The sequence below is a fragment of the Hipposideros armiger genome, unplaced genomic scaffold (genome assembly GCF_001890085.2).
Source record: "Hipposideros armiger isolate ML-2016 unplaced genomic scaffold, ASM189008v1 scaffold_26, whole genome shotgun sequence".
NCBI classification, from domain to species: domain Eukaryota; kingdom Metazoa; phylum Chordata; class Mammalia; order Chiroptera; family Hipposideridae; genus Hipposideros; species Hipposideros armiger.
In genome coordinates this window covers 73365-94308 of record NW_017731376.1, presented here as the reverse complement: position 1 = coordinate 94308, position 20944 = coordinate 73365, and the positions used below count along the sequence as shown (strand labels likewise).

Sequence of the window (20944 nt, the reverse complement as noted above, 5' to 3'; positions counted from 1 at the left end):
CCAGAAGAGTTAAGTCAGGCTCACTAACAATGCCCTTTCTGTTAATTCCATAAAAGCTCTCTGATCCCAGCAATACAAATAAGACAGAATTAAATTTTCTTAACAAATAACAACTGAATGGGACTAAACTGATAATTTGATTGAATAATGCTTTTATGTAACTTGAAGAATTTGGAATACATATTTCAACTACCTAAGTGGTTAAAATATTCTTTAAATTATATTAGAATTAAAGAAATCTGATATAATTGGGAAAAACTGGAAAATACAGAGTCACAAAAGACTGTCACAGTCTTTATTCCCCAAAGAATAATGGATCTTGAGTGCAAAATAACTTTGGAAATTCATTTGTGTTTAGTTATCAACACATGTTAACAATGCTTTGTTAATACTCAGTTTTTCAGAAAGAAGATAAAATTCTATTATGGTACCATGTCCCGGCCTACCAGAACTCCATGGGCTTAAATAAATGAATTTTATTCATGCCTTTTATAACTTGGCATGCAGGATTTAAATTTTTTTTGTTTTGCCCCTCCTTCGTATTGGAGACTATAAGTAACTATAGTGCTGGAATTTTTTTTCTTTCAAATAATATCTATACTCCTACCTCCATAGATGCATTTCTTTTTTTTTGGTAGCCCAAATCATCAGTCATCATCTCAAGGCTGGCGAACTTGAAGCTAATAACTCTTAAGTTAATTTTCAGTGTTCCTGGAATATCTGGAAGATGAGTGAAAATAGGCATTTGGCACCTTGGTGTATATTAAGTTTTGGGCTACCACTTCTTTTAATATATTCACAGTACGGTAGTACATGAAAAAGCAAACGATATCAACCTTAAATGCTCTTCTAAAGATAATAAGTTATAAATAATCTCTTCTTAGTACCCAAAGAATCTTTAAAGTCAGCTAGAATAAAAAAATAAGACTGCTGCTTTTAATGGTCCATTTATTGGAAAACTACATTGGGAATACTCTGCAATGTGTTTATGCTTCACAGTCAAAATTTATTACTAATTACTTTGCTAAACGGAAAGAAAAGTTCAATACACAGTTGAAAATTTCAGTCTTTCAAAAGAGTTGCCTTAAATATACAAGTCTGGGTTACTTTGGCAAGCAACAGCAATAATGTTCAAATGCCACATCTCCTAGCTTTTATGACGCTTGGCTCTTTAAAATCAACAGTTGTTCATTTTCAATATTATTACAATACGACTAGCTAATAAACCTTACAAAAATTCTAACATCATTTTTGAAGAGAAGACATTTATAACACACACATACAATATACTAAAAATCCAAGGGCTTGAAATTTCATGTATTGTGTGCCTATAAACAAGAAACTAAATGTTAATCTAGTTCAAGTTATCTAAAAATGCATAAAGAAAGAACAATCTGCTAACCAACATTTCTGCTAAAAACTAAATCATCACAAAACATAGGCCATTTCTTCTCTACATTATAAAGGATCAAAATCCATGGGTAAAAACATCGTGCCTCTCTAATCAATTGCAAATAATATATACCAGGTAAGAGACTAGTCAAGTCTAGAAGAGAAATAACACAAAAACGAGCCAGTTACATTTTAGGAATAAGTGACACATGTATTTCTTTTTATTGTTATTAAAGTTTTCCAATGTATTTCAGTCATGGAAGCGTTCTAATTTAGTTTTATTTTATTCCACTGTTGGTCATAGTCTGAGCCCTACACACTCCCTTCCCTTTCACCTCAAAGGGAGCTCCCTTGTATGCAGCCACACACTCATCATTAGTGTGAAGATCAGGCTGGATCTGCTCCCAAATCTTCTTCTTAGGGTTCAGCTCCTTGTCAGGCTCTCCTGTTGGGGAAAAGTCAAATTACATAATAACTAACATATTATATAAATTAACCATCGACATTTCTGTCTTGGCAGTACTTTCTGATCTTTAGACCTGATCAGAGTTTCAACATGTACTTGCAACATTTGCTTTATTTTTATGTCAACAATTTATATTCTTGATTTGTAAAATAAAACATTTTGTCATTTCCTTAAAATATTAAAGATATTCTTTTTCACTTTCATAATAAATATTTTTTTTGGTAATAAAGGTCAATGAATTTAATCCCCAAATTATTAAGATAAAAATATAAGCTACTCATAAAGAAAAACTGTGAAGAGATGAGAGCATATAATTTGATGTGTTTTTTTACATGTGGCAGAAGCCACTTATGTTTTACTATATGTTTCAACATACAAAATAAATGACTACACTGCAGCTATAGTGTTTAAAGATTTCTTATATAGTAATACCTTGGTCTGCGAGCATTAACAAACAAACTACTCGTGTTGCAGGACATCATTAGTTTACCACATTAAAATGTATTAGAAGTGTTTGCTTGTCTTGCGGAACACTCGCAAAACACGTAACTCACAATCCAAGGTTTTACTGTACTGGGAAATGGCTTAAACGTTGGGATTACCTAGTGAAATTTAACTACTTTGGGTTTCATTTGCTGCCCATTCCATTTGGTGAGATGGAAAGAGACAGAAGGGGGTAGTAAAGAGACAAGAATAGCATTTTCTAAGAACCAGAAATATATGTTTTTGCATGTAATTCACACAACATTGCCTTTAATTTTAAATATAACGAAAATGGGGTTCAGAGAAGGTAAGTTGTTCAAAGTCACACAATCAACAAATGGAGTTGGGATTTGACACCAAAACCCTTATTCCGCTAGTACGGCACCTTGCCTCCTGATAAACTATGCTTTACAAAAGAATCAAATAACACTCTTACGTGTGTGGATAACGCCCTGTCCCCTCTTTTTATAGTAATTCTCACTATCAAGTTTACAATCAATCAATCAAAGAAAAATGCACTGTAGAATATCTGTCTAGGCTTCAAGACCACCAATATACCAAGTAAACCCTCTTCTTAATGAAGGATAAGGAAGCAGAAAATAAAGTTTAATATAACAGTATTTTAGGAGCTGGAGATACTCAGTAACATTTGGAATGACGAATCAGTTTAAGAAACAACAACCAAAAAGTAATTCATCTCTTAAGCATTAGCTTCAAATGAAAAATTATTTTCTTGGAGGTAATAAAAAGAATATTACTGAAGTATAATTCAGTAATGATAGAAATATAACTTTCTAGATCTTTTTTTAACTGACCCCAAAGCTGAAATCTCTTGGAATTACTTTAAAAAGAATTGCTTAAACATTACTGGAACTAATTATATTCTATATTCTGATTACATCTTATCATCTAGTGTTTATTCTCCACTCACACATACATAGGAATAACAACACTAAGTAAACTGGTGGGCCATGGTGGCTTGTTTTTTATTAGCCCTTCATGAAATGGCCACGATACTGGCAAGAACATACAAAATTATCCTCTGATATGTAGGTTTTCAGAGATGACAGAGAGTTAACTGAATGATGTATTTACAGTAAAGATCATGCAGTGAAACTAAAACTCAAAGACTGACTAGTATACAAGTGAAGATTTCTTATTCCTTTAAGAGCATTTGATTAGACATTAATTATTATTAATCAATAAACAGAATAGGAGAAAACAATATATAAAGTATCTACAAGATTTTTATTTTTTGTTTCTAAACTATTCCTAGTCTAAGCATAATCTACTTTGCTTATGCATAGATCACGCGGGGAAGTGGCATTCCAGAATTCTGAAAAGATGGAAGCAAAGATGCTTTTCAGGGAGGCCTGGTACTAACTGAATTCCCTCCCTTGAAAAACGATGTTGCTTAACTGATAATGAATTAAATCAAGAAGCAGAGTGTCCCCGATATATGTAAAAGCTTCTTATCAAGAACATAAATTGTGTGACCAATTCCTGCTGCACACAGACATAAGCCCGGAATACAAACATAAGCCTGGAGTACAAAAATCTGTGGCATAGCAGAAAATTAAGCTTCTTAGATCTAGGAAGATACTGAAATGTATACAAAATAATATTCATAATAATATATAACGCTTATATAGTGCCTACTATGTGCCAGTCATTGTACTAAGCGTTTTACATATATTTACTTATTCAATCCTTTCAGGACACTATATAAAAACAACTAATTACCCCTAATTTATAGAGGAGGGAATTGAGGTACAAAAGTTACAGCTAAGAACTTAAAATACTAGGCAGGTAGCTACGTGTTTTAAAAGTTAAACTTCACAAAACCCACATGAAATAAGTATAACTAAAAACCCATTCTTACCAAGAAATAGTCTTCATCAACTCAAAATAGTCTTAAAAGCACTTTTATTAATAAAGAAAATATTACTAATATGTTTGAAAACAAAAAAAAACCTAAAAACCATTCTTATAGATGAAACAGCTGGGCCTCAGAAAGGTTTTCAGGTCACCGAGCATTTGTGAAGCCAAGATCGGAAAGTTTTCAACTGCCTGTATAAGACTATACTGATTTTCGAGGAACAAAGATTTGAACTAAAAATAAACTAGAAACATTTAATAAGAGGAACCTCCAAAGCTTAACTTTTGTTTTCACACACAAGACTCAATACCTGAACACTCTGAATGTATTTCCAAGACTTCAACAAATCAATAAATGAACCAATGGTATAGACGACTAAAATTTGAGATTAAAACATGTCACATTATGATCATTGAATATAAGTCAGAGTTGAAAATTTTAGATGCAGCGTTAACCTCCTGGCTTACTGAGTATGTTTCTCATTTCTGAACAATATACTATTTGGTACGATATAAAGCTAGTTTGAAAAGTTTAAATGGAAAATATACCTAATATTTTAAACAATTTTTTTAATGAACTATATTTTCCAGAGAAGTCTTTCACCATTCCTGTGTGTTGTATCCTTCTTCTAAGTCTTATTTTCCTAATTTTCTTGCCTTTCTTCTCTCTCTCTCTCTCTTCTTTTTTTTTTTTTTTGGCATGGTTATGTAAAGAAGGTAAGTGATGATATCAATAAAAATTCTTAAAGCTAAAAACTGCAGAGCCTCTGAAATTGCTAAACACATGCCAATAATCACCATTTGGAAATGGTTACACATATTGTAAGAGAACTAATCATTTAGAGATTATTTTAGGCTAACTCATATTAACAAAACACACAGGGAATAGGAGCTAGTTCAGAGATGAGTCTGTATAGATGTAAAAAGCTGTGACCACCTTCTTAGCATTTAAAACCTAAAACCGACAAAAAGCACTTCAAATTCCAGAGTCCCAGGCAGTCACAAGTCTAGAATAAGAACCAGAAAACTTCACTTTAATTGGGCTAGTCCTATGCATAGAATGCTCACTGTTTTGCTATCTGAAACGGCCAAAATAAAACCTAGCACTTATGTTCGATTAACTGAGTTTCTGAACTATAATAATTGTAATTACTGCCACTTATGGCACAAAGTGTAACTTTTCAAGTAGGGGTCAATTAATTTTACAAAGCTAATCAATAGAGGAAAGTGGTTTGGTGCTTCGATAGGAATGATCTTGGCAATAATGAAGGCAGAAACAGAAAAAGACCTGTTTTCAAATTTTTTTTTCCTGTTTTACTAGTATTTTCTACTTACTCATTAAATAACTTACTGAGCTCCCACTCTATACCAGGCAAAAGTCTTGATTTCATGATGCTTACATATTTATGTGGGCAGACAATAAAAATGTACAGTATATTAGATGGTAAGTGTTTTGGAGAAAAATAAAACAAAGATGACATTTGGAAGATCTCAGAAGGATCAAGCAATGGAGCTCTCTGGGGAAAGGGCCAGTGGCTCAACTGAAGTGACTGAGGACGAGTTGGAGTACTTGCAGTTAATGAGATAACGGGAGCCCTGTAAGAACTTGGACTTGGACTCTGAGTGAAATGGAAACCTTTTTTTAAACAGTTTTGAGCAGAATAATAATATAATCAGACCTATATCACTATGCCTACCATAACTGAAAATAGAAGGTAAGGGCAAAAGCAGGGAGATCAGTTAGAAGGCTTTCGCGATTATCTAGCTTAGGGATGTTGGCACCAGGACCAAAGTGGTGGTGGCTGAGATGATGACAATGACTCTAGGTATGTTCAGAAGGTACAGCCATTATGGTTTTCTGAAGGAGAACCTGCATGAGAAAATAAAAAGCAATTGGGAAAACGGAGTTCCAGTCAGATGAGATGGAAATTACTACGGAGAAAGGGAATTATAGGGAGAAGATTGGGATATGTATTCTTCCTTGGGACACATTAGGCAGCTAGATAAGTGACTAGATAAAATAGCCAAAAGAATCATGTGAGAAAAAAGGGTGTGTGTGTGTGGGAGGGGGGAGGGAGAGAGGGTGAGAGGGGAGAGAGAGAGAGAGAGAGAGAGAGAGAGAGAGAGAGAGAGAGAGACAGACAGACAGACAGACAGACAGACAGACAGACACAGACAGGGAGACAGACAGGCCAAGTGTGGAAAGAAAAAGAGAAGAGGTAAGGTCTGTGGCACTCCTTAACAGAGGTCAGGGAGGTGAGGACGAATCAGTAAAGGGGATGAGAAGGGAAGCAGTGAAGCAGGAGGACCACCAGGAAAGTGTGATGCCAGAAGTCAGGTTAATTAAGAAAGGAAATAGTCACGGAAGGGGAGTACAGCATAGGAAATGAAGTCATTGGAATTGTAACAGCTATAAACCATGTTAGATAGGTAGTCAATTGGGGAAGGGGGGTTATCACATTGTGAGGGGTGTAAATGTCTAATTATTACACTGTTTTGTACACCTGAAACTAATAATAATAATGATAACAAAAGGGAATGAATGAGAATTAGCAGTGGACATTTAGCTGGAGATATTTACAGAGTAATTAGTGATCTTGACCAGAGTAGTTCTGGTGGAATAGTAGAGAGAAAGCTGATATGAAATGGCTTTCAGAGAGAATTAAATATAGATAAGTTGTTTGTTTTTTAAAGAATAAATGGATCCAAAAGTGCACACATGCTTTGGGATTAAATCATTAACTTATATTTATTAATAAGACTCAATATCAATTGAAATAAGCATTGTCTTGGAAGTTAATGCAAGTCTGAATGCAAATTCACATTTACTTTTAGACCAAAATCAGTTCATTCTCCAAAAAACGGCTGTCGTTGCCTTTGTCTCCTAGCTATAATATTATTTTCAAATTATTTTTGCTTGGTGCTTTAGGGACCAGTTACCACATTTAAATACTAAAATTTATAGCTTCACACATTTAGGATTAAAAAAAGTATTGGGTGGGGACGGTTTTTAGCTATGTTATAAAAATATTATTTGGCACCTTCTAAACTCTGTGGAAGTTTTCGGTTCTGTAGTTGGAGAAAAAAATTGAGTACAAAGCCTTCCAAGGCCAAATAGCAATTCAAAGGTTTGAGCCCCAATTCCAATTTCTATACCACACTTAATATATATATCATGAAATGTAAATCTCTAGACACTGAGCACATCAAGTAAACATCAAAATGGACCAGCATATACCTTAAGCTCTAAAATGTAAAACAGATGCTGAAAAATAAAGCACTGATAAATCATGGCTCTCTTTAGAAAAAGAAACAAAAGCAAAAACAATAAGACTGATGGTGTGTTGTGTAGTATTAACTGTTATTTCCTTTCAGATTAACTGCTACAGAAGCAGTAACTGATGTGGAAGCATAAGCAAGATGAGTATTAACAGACCTTATATCCCAAAATTTATCAATTATTCAATGCTGTTCAGCTTGGTTAAGCCTATTATAAGTGACAAGAAAATAATTCAAGAAACCTCATGGGCCATTTTAAAGTTAGAATTTCCCTTACTTTCACTTTACACGTATTTTTGGTACCTTCTCTGCATATTCATGTGGTAAGTCACAAGGGAAAACTATAAATTTGGAAGAAATGTCAGACTTTGGAACAATGTAAATATAAGCACACCAAAAGCCGAACTAAGAGACTGAAGAATATAATAAAGGCAAGAAATCAGTATGGGGCTATTACTGTCTCTAGTGCTAAGTCACTGACTATCTATAGAAAAACTTTCTTTCAATTTACTTAACAGAAACATCCAGATAATAACAATGACTCAACTGCTGAAATAGTTACGTGTTAATTCTATAAGGTTAAGGAAATGAAAGCTATCATAGAAATAACTATATGCCTTCATTAATGAAAGAGTCCATATTAATTCACAGTAAGCAAAAATCAACAAACAAAAATGCTATAGTACAGAGATTCAGGCACATCTACTGTTTGTCCTGCTACTCACTCTAGATAACCTAAGCAAGTTGCTAAATTGTGTCAGGCCTCAGTTTCCAAATTTGTAAAATAGTGGGTTAAAGTAGACTTATTCCATTTCTAAACATGTGACACTAAAATTTATATCAAAAAATTAAACTTCAAAAACTGTACTAAATCTTAAGTATTTGAATAAAAAGGAAGGCAAATGTTAATCTGGAAACATAAATCAAGATTTTTTTTCCCCAATATATACTGAATCTTAAAGAAAAAGTTCCCTTTTATTGTTGCTCTATTCCAACTTAGTGAATGGGACTTCTAAATAGAATTTCACGTTTGTCAGGTATACATATGATCACTTACTCCAAAATGTGACTTCTGGGGAACTGTTTTGATATTGTGGCAGAAGAGTGATAATCATGCGTTCTTAGAAACTAAAACCATCATACTGCTTTGAGAAATTATTCAGACTGGGATTTTCCCAAAACCTAATTTACTACAAAAAGCAAAGACCATTATGGTTTTGAATCTACCAAGGTTCAACATACACATGCATTCAAAGTCAGAGATACTTGTTAAACAATCCCTGTGTATTCTAGATTAGTCTACTTTTGATCAGGAGGGGGGTGCAGAGTTTCAAGGACATTAACCTATGTTTTCATCCACATTTTCTATCTTATTACAATGTTAAAATTCTTCATATATTAATATTTCATAAAACACAATTAATATAGGATTAAAAAAGCATGCCTAATAATCACATCAGTCTTGCTGTTACATTAAAACTCAGCTGTTTCTACAAACATGTCTCCAAATCAATTTTGACTTTTAAACCTAATTCTACTTGTTACCCTAACTTATTCCTGCTTTTCCCATTATTCTAGTCAAATGGATATCCCTTAAATAAATGCAGTCTTTTAATTTCTAACTGTTTTTCCTCTTATGAGGTCCTTCCTCTTTATAAAAGAAATGTATTCTACATCTGCCAAGCATCCTTTCTCTTTTGCTTCAAAGACCCATTTGAAGAAACTTTCTCATGCATTATGAAGCTTCATCTGTCTCAGGAGCATTTTACTGGAGAAAACAAGCAATATAAAATGAAACTTCCTTTTAGATTATTAGAATAAATATGTTTTAACTTAGAGAGATTTTCTTTGTATCCTAAAGTCAAGTAAAAGCATATGCCAGTATATTATTAGATCGACTTGGAGAATTATATGTTTCCCCTCCCCACTTTTCATCTCTTAATATTTCTGTGTTGCATTCTGAGATAATCTACAGTTTAAATGATTTTACAGCAAATTAATTTGTTCTCTACCCATATTACTTTTGTGCTACGTAGGGGTTATATTTAGTATTTTACCTAAGGCAAAACTGTCTCTGGTGTTTTATTTAAGTTGTACATTCTTGAGGAGGGGAACGGTTAGATGATTATGTTTAATACGCCACCTTGAGCCAATTGCAACAATCTCAATAATAATGATCATTTAATGTAAAGCCTAGTGAGTCATACTCAGGATTGATTTTAAACTTAAACATTATAAGCACCATTTTGAGGATAATAATTCCCAAACTATTTTAAATAATGACTACTAAATACTTACCAGGAAAAGCATCAAAAGTAATTCTGTCTCCAGGAACAGACCCATTAGGAGGTGCCAAGATTTCAACTTTCTCTGGTGAACTAGCACACATCACCATTGCTTGTGATAGTACTCCCCTCATCTTTGCAGGTTTTAGGTTACAAAGTAAAATCACCATCCGATTTTGCATCTGTGTGAAGAACAAATAGGTGATTAAGATGTATAGAATTTGGAATGATCATACTTAGAATATATCAAGGTACACCTAATATACTAAATACAGCATGTTCTATTTTTGAGGATGAATCTTTGTTTCTGTGTGTCTAAACCTTTGATTGTTGTTATAAAGCCTTATACAAACATGAAAAAAAATTCTACAACATGACAGTGCATTACAGTTGAAGGAACACAGGCAAAGCTTTTCAGATATTTAAACAAGTGAGTAAAAAACAAAAAAAAGTTAAAAATATGAGGGCAGTTTAAGGGACCTGGGGGACAAGATCAAACACGCTAACATTGTCATTACAGGGATCCCAGAAAGAGAAGAGAGAGAAAAAAGGGCAGAAAGCTTACTTGAAGAAATAGTGACTAAAAACTTTCCTGACCTGAGGAATGAAACAAGACATCCAGGTCCAGGAAGCAGACAGAGTTCCAAACAAGATGAACCCAAAGAGACCCAAACCAAAATACATTGTAATTAAGATGGCAAAAGTTAAAAATAAAGAGAGAAGCTTGAAGGCACCAACAGGAAAATAACTAGTCACATACTAGGAAAAAACCATAAGGCTACAGCTGATTTCTAGGTAGAAACTTCATAAGCCAGAAGGGAGTGGCAGGATATATTTAAAGTGCTGAAGAAAACAAAACTACAACCCAGAATATTCTACCCAAAAGGTTATAATTCAGAATTGAGAGATAAAATGTTTCCCAGACAAGCAAAAAATTAAAAAGTATTTCATCATGACTAACTCAGCTTCACAAGAAAAGTTAAAGGGTCATCTTTAAGTGGGAAAAAAAGATCATACCAAGAAAAAAATATATGAAAGAAAAGGTCTCACGGGTAAAGCATATATATATATATATATATATATATGTATATATATATATATATATATATTTGCTTGATAAAGACAGATCAGCCACTTAAAAAGCCAATAAAAAGGTTAAAACGACAAAAGTAGCAAAATCAAATATAAATAAATAGCAAGGGGATACACAAAACAAAAAAATCTAAAATATGAATTCAAAAATAAGGTGTGGAAGGAGTTGTAAAAACAAAACATTTTTAAAATACTTGGAGCTTAAATGTCTATCAGCTTATAATAGACTACTATAAATACAGGTCAATATCTATGAACCTCATGGTAATCACAAACCAAAGACCTCTAATACATACACAAAAAATAAAGAGAAAGAAACTCAAACATAACACTAGATAAAACTAGTTAACCACAAAGGAAGAAACCAACAGAAGAAGGAACAGAGAACTACAAAAACAACCAAGAAACAATTAACAAAATGGAAATAAGTACATACCTATGAAAAATTACTTTAAATGTAAATGAATTAAAAGCTCCAATTAAAAGACGTGAGGTGGCTGAATGGATAAAAAAAACAAGACCCATCACTATGCTGCCTGTAAGAGAGTCACCTCAGATTGAAAGACTCATGGAGACTTAAAAGTGAGGGGATGGAAAAAAGTATTCCACTCAAATAGAAACAAAAAGGAAGCTGAATTAGCAATATTCATATTACACTAAACAGACTTTAAAACAAATACTGTAAAAAGAGACAAAGAAGGACAAAACATAATGATAAAGGGTCAATACAGGAAGAGGATATTCGGAAATATTTACACACCCAACATAGGAGGACCTAAATATATTAAGCAAATATTAACAGACATGAAGGGAAAAACTGACAGTATTACAATAATAATACATCAATGCCTCACTTACATTAGTAGTTAGGATATCTGAACAGAAAAATCAATTGAGAGAACACTGGTCTTAAAGGACATATTAGATCAGATGTACTTAATTTATCCCAAAACTGCAGAAGACACATTCTTTTCAATGTGGAGCATTCTCCAGAATAGATCACGTTAGGCCACAAACAAGTCTCAATAAATTCAAGAAGACTGACATCATAACAAGCATTTTTTCTAACCACAATGATATGAAACTAGAAATCAATTACAAGAAAAAAACTGGAAAAAAACACAAACGTGGAGACAAAACAACATGCTATCAATGAGTCAAAGAAGAAATTAAGAGGAAATAAAAAAATATCTTGAGACATGAAAATGAAAATGAAACTCTCCAAAATCTATTGGATTGTTGGAAAAGTCATGATGCATTTTTGCAACAAAAAACATACAAAAATACGTCATGACTTTTCTGACAACCCAATATAAAATGCAGGAAAATCAGTTCTAAGAGGAAAGATCACAGCAATTCAGGCATGCCTCAAGAAACAAGAAAAATCACAATAAACAATCTAACTTTACACCTGAGGAACCAGGAAAAGAACAAACAAAACCCAAAAATATTAGAAGGAAGGAAATAATAAAGATCAGAGTAACAAATGAACAAAATAGGGATTAAAAATTATATATAGAAAAGATCAATGAAATTAAGGCTGGTCCTTTGAAAAGATAAACAAAAAATGATATACCTGTAACCAAACTCATCAAGAAAGAGAGGGTCCAAATAAATAAAATCAGAAATAAAAGTGAAGTTACAACTGACAGCACAGAAATATAAAGTATCATGAAAGAATACTCTGAACAATTCTACATCAACAAATTGGGCAAGCTACGAAATTGGGTCAATTTCTAGAAATGTATAAACTTCCAAGAACCAAAGAAAGAAAAAAATCTGAATAGACTGATTACTAGTAACAAAATGGAATCAGTAATTAAAAAAATTCCCAACAAACATCCAGGATGGCTTCCCAGTTGAATTCTACCAAACTTTTTCAAAAGCGAACTAATAGGTATCCTTATCAAACTGTTGTAAAAAATTCAAGAGGAAGGAATGCTTCCAAGCATATACTAGTCCAGCAGCATCCTGAAAACAAAACCACCAAAAAAAAAAAAAAAATTACAGGCCAATATCCCTCATAAACACAGATGTAAAAATTCTCAACAAAATATTAGAAAACCAAATTCAACCATAGATTAAAAGAATTATACACCATGATAAGTGGGATTTATTCTGAGTATGCAAAAATGGTGCAATATCCACAAATCAATCAATGTGATACACCCCATTAACAAAACCAAGGATAAAACATGATCATCTCAATATATGTTGAAAAAGCATTTGACAAAAAGCCAACATCCATTTATGATCAAAACTGACCAAAGTGGATATAGAGGAAACATACTTTAACATAATAAGGACTGTATGACAAATCCATAGCTAATATTTTATTCAACATTAAAAAGCTGAAAGATTTTCCTCTAAGATCATGAACAGGACAAGATGCCCACTCTCAGTACTTTTATTCAACATAGTATTGGAAGTCCTAGCCAGAGCAATCAGACAAGAAAAATATATAAAAGGCATCCCAATAGGAAAAAAAGTAATAAAACTGTCACCAACTGCAGATGACATGATACTATTTGTAGAAAACCTTAAGAACTCCACAGAAAACTTTTAAAAAAATTGATTCAAGTTGAAGGATACAAAATTAATATACAGAAATATGTAGCACTTCTATGTATTAAAAGTAAGCTATAGGAAAAAGAAATCAAGAAAACAATCCCATCTACTACTGCATCAAAAAGAATAAAATATCTAGCAGTAAAAATAACTAAGGAGGCGAAACACCTGTACTCTGAAAACTTTAAGGCATGGATAAAAGAAACTGAAGACAACATTAAAAAATGGAATGATATACTGTGCTCATGTATTGGAAGGATTAATATTGTTATAATAGCCTTAATACCCAAAGCAATCTGCAGATTTAATGCCATCCCTATCAAAACGCCAATGCCATTTTCCTCAGAACTAGAAAAATAATCCTAAAATTTAGGTTGAACCACAGAATACCCTGAATTGCCAAGTAATCTTGAGAAAGAACAAAGTTGGAGGTTATCACCCTCCATGATAGCAAAGTACAATACAAACCTATAGTAAACAAAACAGTATGGTACTGGTACAGAAACAGACACAAAGATCAATATACCAGTATAGACAATCCAGAAATAAACTCACAATATCTGGTCAATTCATCTAGGACAAGGGAGACAAGAATATACAATGGGGAAATGCATCTATTCAATTAATAGTGTTGGAAAAACTGGATAGACATATAAAAAAAATGAATCTGGGCCACTTTGTTATATCAATACAAAAATAAACTCAAAATGGATTAAAGACTTAAATGTAAGCCCTGAAACCACAAAACTCCCAGAAAAAAATATAGACAAGTAAGCATTTTCACACTGGTATTAGCAATATTTTATTGGGCAAGGGCAATAAAAGGAAAAATAAACAAATGGGACATCAAACTAAAAAGCTTTTGCACTGTTCAGGAAACCATCAACAAAATGAAAACAACCTACTCAACGGGAAAAGATATTTGCAATGATAAGGGGGTTAATATCCAAAATATATAAAGAACTCATACAACTCAACATCAAAAAAACAAACAATTCAATTAAAAAATGGGCAGATGACCTGAATAGACATTTGTCCCAAGAGGACACACAGATGGCCAACAGACTATGAAAAGATGCTCAATATCACCAATCATCAGGAAAATACCAATCAAAACCACATGGGCTATCACCTCATACCTGTCAGAATAGCTATTATCAAAAAGTCAACTAATAACAAGTGCTGGCAAGAACGTGGAGAAATGGAAACCCTCCTGTACTGTTGGTGGGAGTGTAAAGTGGTGCAGCCATTATGGAAAATAGTATGGAAGTTCCTGAAAAAATTAAAAATAGAACTACCATATGATCCAGAAATACCACTTCTAGGTATTTATCTGAAGAAAAAAAACATTAATTCAAAAAGATATATGCACCCCCATGTTCATAGTTGTATTATTTACAATAGTCAAGATATGGAAACAACCTAAGAGTCCATCAATAGATAAATGGGTAAAGAAGATGTGGTATTCATACACAATGGAACATTATTCAACAATAAAAGAAAAAAAAAGAAACATTGCCATTTGTGACAATATGGATGAGCCTGGAGGATATTATGATAAGTGAAATAAGTCAGGCAAATAAAAATACCATATGATTTCACTTATATGTGGAATCTAAAAAACCAAAACAAATCAACAAACAAAACCGAACAGACTCATAGAAACAAAAAACAAACGGATGGTTGCTAGAGGAGGGTGGGTGGAGGGATGGGTGAATAAGGTGAAGGGGAATAAGAGGTACAAAATTCTAGTTATAAATTAGTAAGTCATGGGGACGTAACATACGGCACAGGGAATACAGTCAATAGTATCGTAGTAACTTTGTACAATGACAGATGGTTACTAGACTTATTTGTGTTGATCACATGGTAAGGTACTGGTTTGTCAGAAAAGTCATGACTCAATTTTGCAACAAAAAACAGAAAAAATACGTCATGACTTTTCCGACAACCCGATATATAAATGGCTGTACACCTGAAACTAATATAATATTGTATGTCAACTATACTTAAAAAAAAAAAATTGGCCTGAGTTTCAAATTCAAATGGCCCCCTTTTTTTGGAGGTCTTTCATGATTCATTCTTCTTCAACAAATAACTTGAAAATCCCACATATATGAGAACTTAAAAAAAAGTTATAGCAATTATGTCTAAGAAAAACAACAGGGTTAGCTAGATGCAATCTTTTAAGGATCAGATGGTGCCTGTGGACCTTTACCTTAGAATACACAAATCTACAAATATTTGTATGCAGTTTTGGGGGCTAAATGTCCCTGCTTTAGAGAATGCTTACTAGTGCTGTCTTGATGGGTTAGATATAGATGCGTATATAAACAGCTTTGCTTATGGCTGTGAATGAAAATTTTTGGAAGAGTCTGCAACTTGTGAGAACAAAGAAGATGAAGTCCCGAAGAGGAGGATTTTTTTCCAGTTTAACTGACTTAAGATCAGCTGGTTCTTTTCTCCAAGACTGCTTAAGAACCAACCTTCATAAGTAGTTATGAAGAAGTCCTGGTCCTATACAAGATGAATGTTAAAAAAAAAATGCACATATACGTGCCAAATCTATATATACTTTTTCATAGATAAGTGAAACTTCTTCACTGACCCCCTTAATTCCATCTTTCTCCCTCAACAGGGCAACCAGATGACCTAAAAAATATGAGGCCGATTATGTTACTCCTTAGCTTAAAAACCTCCTGTGGCTTTCATTTCACTCAGAATAAAAGCCAAAGTCTTTACAGTGATCTGTTACACTCTTTTGGCAAACTTATGTCTGATTTCATCTCACATGACATTCCCCATTGTTTACTCTGCCAAAGTGACACCAACTCCTGATATTGTGACAATCTCAGGTATACATGGTTCAGCTGCCTGAAGTGCTTTCACCAGATAAACACATGACTTGTTTTCTTAAGGCCTTACTTAAATGTCACTTTCTTTATGAGGACTTCCCGAGCTACTTCATATAAAATGACACCATCATCCTAACCTCAGTACTTCCTACATTGTTCACTGTATTTTTTTCTTGATATTGCTATTTAACATACTATACTATTATGATTTTCTGACTACCCTATAGAAATGTGATTCACAAAGGCAGGACTTCTTTTTTTTTTTTTTACACAAATCTATCATTTAATTTAACTGCTATGCCCTTTGTCTAGTACAGTTTCTGGTATACTACAGGTGTATACCACAGGTGTATGCTCAATAAATATTTGCATCTAGAAATATGAATGAATAAAGGTAGAGATTTGTCCAAGTTCACAAAGCCAACGAGCAACAGAGCTGGCAATGAACAGGGAGGCAGAACAATCTTAATGCTGAAGTCTACAGTCTCTGCAAAATCTCTGAAGCTTCTTGGGGCAGAGGAAATAGGTGCATGACTCAAATTACTATAGAAGACATCTTGAAAGAGCAAATTAAAAACTGTGACTCTCTTTAATCCTTTCCATTGTCACTGGAAATACATATAGGTAGATGTATCTATCTATCTATTTTATATATATAATATTTTTAAATACACAAGTAATAATAAAATACAAAACACCCAATTTTTAATACTAAAGGAATGCCATTAAAAACTGCAGTTTTGATAGTTTTATGTGCTTTTTTGGTGGAATTCATCATATTCATATTAATCAATTGAACTAATCAATACTGGCTCCTGTTTGGTCATCGGATACAAAATTGTGTGGAAAACATCAACGAAAGGGGAAATGAAAGTGACACGTATTTACAGAAGTAATTTGAGTTGTACAAATTACCTGTTCGAGAGGAACATGGTTCACCAGGCCACTGACAACTGTTCTTGGGGCTGCTTCTCCAACATCTATTTCTTCTACATACAAAGAATCTGCATCAGGATGTTTTTTGGCAGTGATGATATGACCAATTCGAAGATCCAGACGGGAAACATCTATTGGCTTAGAGTCAGCACTTCCTGGGAGAGACTGCTGCTTCTTCTCCTTTTTCTCTCCTAAAAAATATTTATGAATGAGTAAATATCAGAAGGTAAACAAAACCACACTATGAAAAACTCCGCAGCATGGATACCGATGAGCTTAAAAGTGTTTCTCTCCTACCTTCATTTAAAGAACAGAGGAAAGAATTGTGCAAGGCATAGCATCTCGAACCGTTTTAGCTACTTCTGTTAAATAACTGCCTTTAAGTATCTCTACTTAAAGACATAGAGCAGAGGGTGGTAAACTATGGTTTGTGGGCCAAATCCAGCACGCTGTTTCTAGAACACAACCATGTTTGTTCATTTACATATTGCCTATGGATACTTTTGCACTACAGCAGAGCTGAATAGCTGTGACAAAGCCTTTATGGCCTGTAAAGCTTAACATATTTACTAAATGCCCCTTTACAGAGAAAGCTTGCTTTTCCCCGAAACAGAGCTGTAGAAAATCCTTTAAAAAATTTTTTTTTTTTTTTTTTTTTTGTAGCTGAGCCATCCTGCTACCTGTTGGCAGCTCAGCGGCTGCTCAGCTCGGGCTGGACTCGAACCGCTGTTGCTCAGAGCTCAAACTCTTGAGCGAGCTCTTAACCAACTGAGCCACTCGGCCGGCCCTAATCCTTTAAAATTTTTACTGTGACTCTTTAGAAAGTGAAAAAACCTATATTTAGGAAGAACACAATCCACAGCCAACTGGATAAACTACAATCAAAATATAATTTCATTGATAAAATGTTTCTCCCATCAAACACACCAGTAAGTATATCATACATTTCTCCATTTCTTATTATTTACCTAAAGACTTACTAGAGCTTTAGGTTTATCCACAGCAACTATTTGAGCAGAAGATAATATTTTATTCTGATTATATTTTCAAAATTCTGCTTTTATTTATATGATGATAATCTAACTCTTATTAGCATATGATTACTTGAGCTACTGTGTCAAAATGCAACCTCTAAAGAGTTCGAGTTAGCTACTCTAGAAGAAAGAAATGTAAACAAAAAACTTATTTACCTTCGAATCTGCAGGGTAGAGATAAGGAATGTGGCTTGGAAGCATTCCTTCTCAACTATACCTTTGTTTAATCTTTGAACAAATATTTACTGAGATCTAAGGCACTAGAAATATTAAGGTGAGTAGTAGCCTATGCTATCAAGGCACTGCATATCTCTTATAAGGAAGATAGATATATTAGTGACTATGTGATGAACATTACACAATGAAATATAGAAGCAGAGAAGAATAATTCTGCCTGAAAAGACAATTCATGATTTATAAATCGTGTAAATGACATTCAAAATTTATACAATAGTTTATAAAATAGATAAACTATCTCAGTGATAAACTATATGTTTACTTTGAAAAACTGCAGGAGAACAATGTATCTATATCCACATATATTTTTTAAATTCAATCCATTTCCTAGGCATGTGAAATACCTTTATGAGGAATCCACATTCCAGAGGTGATCAAAAATATTAAAATCTATACCAAGAACTCTGTTAGTCATCATAAGGGTTTTAGAAACATCTCATTCACAAATGAGTTATGCTTATATGTGGCAGTCTCGAAAGACTGTATGGACACATCCTTGCATGAGCAAAATTTTGCAATCTAGCAATCCTAGCAGCCAAATCCTATGCTCTCTGTTCCAGCAGTGTTCAATATGGTAGCTGACAACCACCATGTAGCTGTTTACATTTAAATTTAAAGTAATTAAAAATTCAGTCCAAATGTTCAATAGCTAGGTGTGGCTATTGGCTGCTGTGCTGGGTAATGCAGCTGCACAGGATTTCCATCATCACAGAAACATCCCTTGGACAGAAGTGTTCTAGACCCAGAGCTCCACTTGGTCTGCATGCTCCTTCCACCCACAAAGGAGGACTCTGGGGTCTCATTTGAGTAGGAGGTTGACTGATTCTGTAGTCAAAATAACAATGCAACTTAAATTTGAGTATGGACTGTACCAAACTTAGAAAATGCTATATAATTGTTTTGTGCTTACTTGTTAATAAATTTTACAAAGTGGAAAAATTAGTCTGACTCGCTTTCATTGTAACTATACAACCTAGTGATGAAGTTACATCGGAGATGCATGGCCCCTATCATTGGGTTGTCAGAATAAGTCATGATGCATTTTTACAACGAAAAGCATAGAAAAATACATCATGGCATTTCTGACAACCCAATACTTCTAATAGAGGCTACAGATGTTTATCAAAAAGAGCTAACAAGTATTAGATGCTAAATTAGTTTAGGTTAGTTCACAAATCCCTCAACCATTTTATATTTTGCAAACATTTTTAAATGAGTGTAAGTATTATGAGAGGTATGTATAATGAATTATAAAAGCATTTTTAGTTATGCCTGGGAAAAAGAAGTCTAGTAGGTAGAACAGATAAAGAAAGGAATCATATTTAGGATTAGAACTATAGCTTTAGCAGCAAGGTAAAGATAAACTAGAAAAAGATGAGGTTTTAATTCAGGTGAGAGATGGAGAACCTGAACTAAGGTAACACCTAGCAAAAAGGAAGAACAGAGCTGGGTTCTAGGTATGTTTTGGTGATAGGAATTATAGCCTTTGGTGGCCAATTAGATATGAAAATTGATGAAGCAGGGCAGATAAAGGTTGATGTAAAGATTTCTAGTCTGGTTGCCTAAGTGGATGGTGGTATACTTTCTACCTCAGTTCGCGTGGGTTCCTAAAATTTCAACACCCCATGCCTTAGTTTAGACATTCTGGTTTGACTGGAATATCCTTCTCCTATCTTCATAACTGGTCCTAAGCTAACTTTCTACCTGTGACTTCTCTGAAACTATCTCTGAAACAGACATCAAAATTCTGTCATATCAAACCACACAGGGGCATCTACACTTAATCTATACTTGCGACGTTTTTAGTTATGCTGGTCCTTCTACCTCAAATGCCACATACCTGTCGACCTGGTCAACCTTCACACATCCTTTGGGGCCCAGCTTCTATGTTCCAATAACATATTGCTCCTAACTTTATTCTACAATAATTCATAGAAGTTTGAACTCTTTTTGACATTATTATTAACATTCAAAATGCTGAGATCCGATAAGCCAGTCAAGAGCCAAGTAACATTAAAGTTAAATACCTTTCTTTTCAATTTTCTCTTTCACCTTCTTTTCTTCTTCTCCTCCTCCTTTTATCTGTTCTTTGGCACCAAACGATATGGCTGTTAATGGTACAGACTGCATCACATTTTTGGAAACCATGGAATCACCTTGCAGTAGAGGGCCAGATGGAAACGGTATTTGTTTCACTGATACAGAAAATAAAATAAACGTCATTTATATTTAACCAACAAACAAGATGAAAACCATGAAAATGTGAATCACAAATACGAACTCTTTTTAAAAGACAAAGTCACTGCATATGAGCATTATCAAGTCTCTATTATCTGAAATCGTAAAAAGGCTGCCAAGAAATTAAGTGTATTTTAACCATGATAAAAGAATAAATGCACAATTCTCATTTAATTACTAATGACTAAACAAAGAAAATTA

General features: G+C 33.6%; 1 protein-coding gene across 5 annotated transcripts in view; it reads right to left on the bottom strand.

The window, feature by feature from the left end:
• Window positions 1-931: 931 nt before the first annotated feature.
• The window catches only part of AIMP1 (aminoacyl tRNA synthetase complex interacting multifunctional protein 1), a 33159-nt gene continuing 13146 nt past the window's right edge, over window positions 932-20944 (bottom strand). For all 5 annotated transcript variants that reach the window (XM_019636087.1, XM_019636089.1, XM_019636090.1 and 2 more), the window contains 4 exons: window positions 20533-20700; window positions 17214-17425; window positions 9797-9965; window positions 932-1837 (listed from right to left, as the gene is read on the bottom strand). In XM_019636087.1, coding sequence (XP_019491632.1) covers window positions 1671-1837; window positions 9797-9965; window positions 17214-17425; window positions 20533-20700 — 716 coding nt within the window. In that variant the 3' untranslated portion in view covers window positions 932-1670. The remainder of the gene's footprint in view (window positions 1838-9796; window positions 9966-17213; window positions 17426-20532; window positions 20701-20944) is intronic.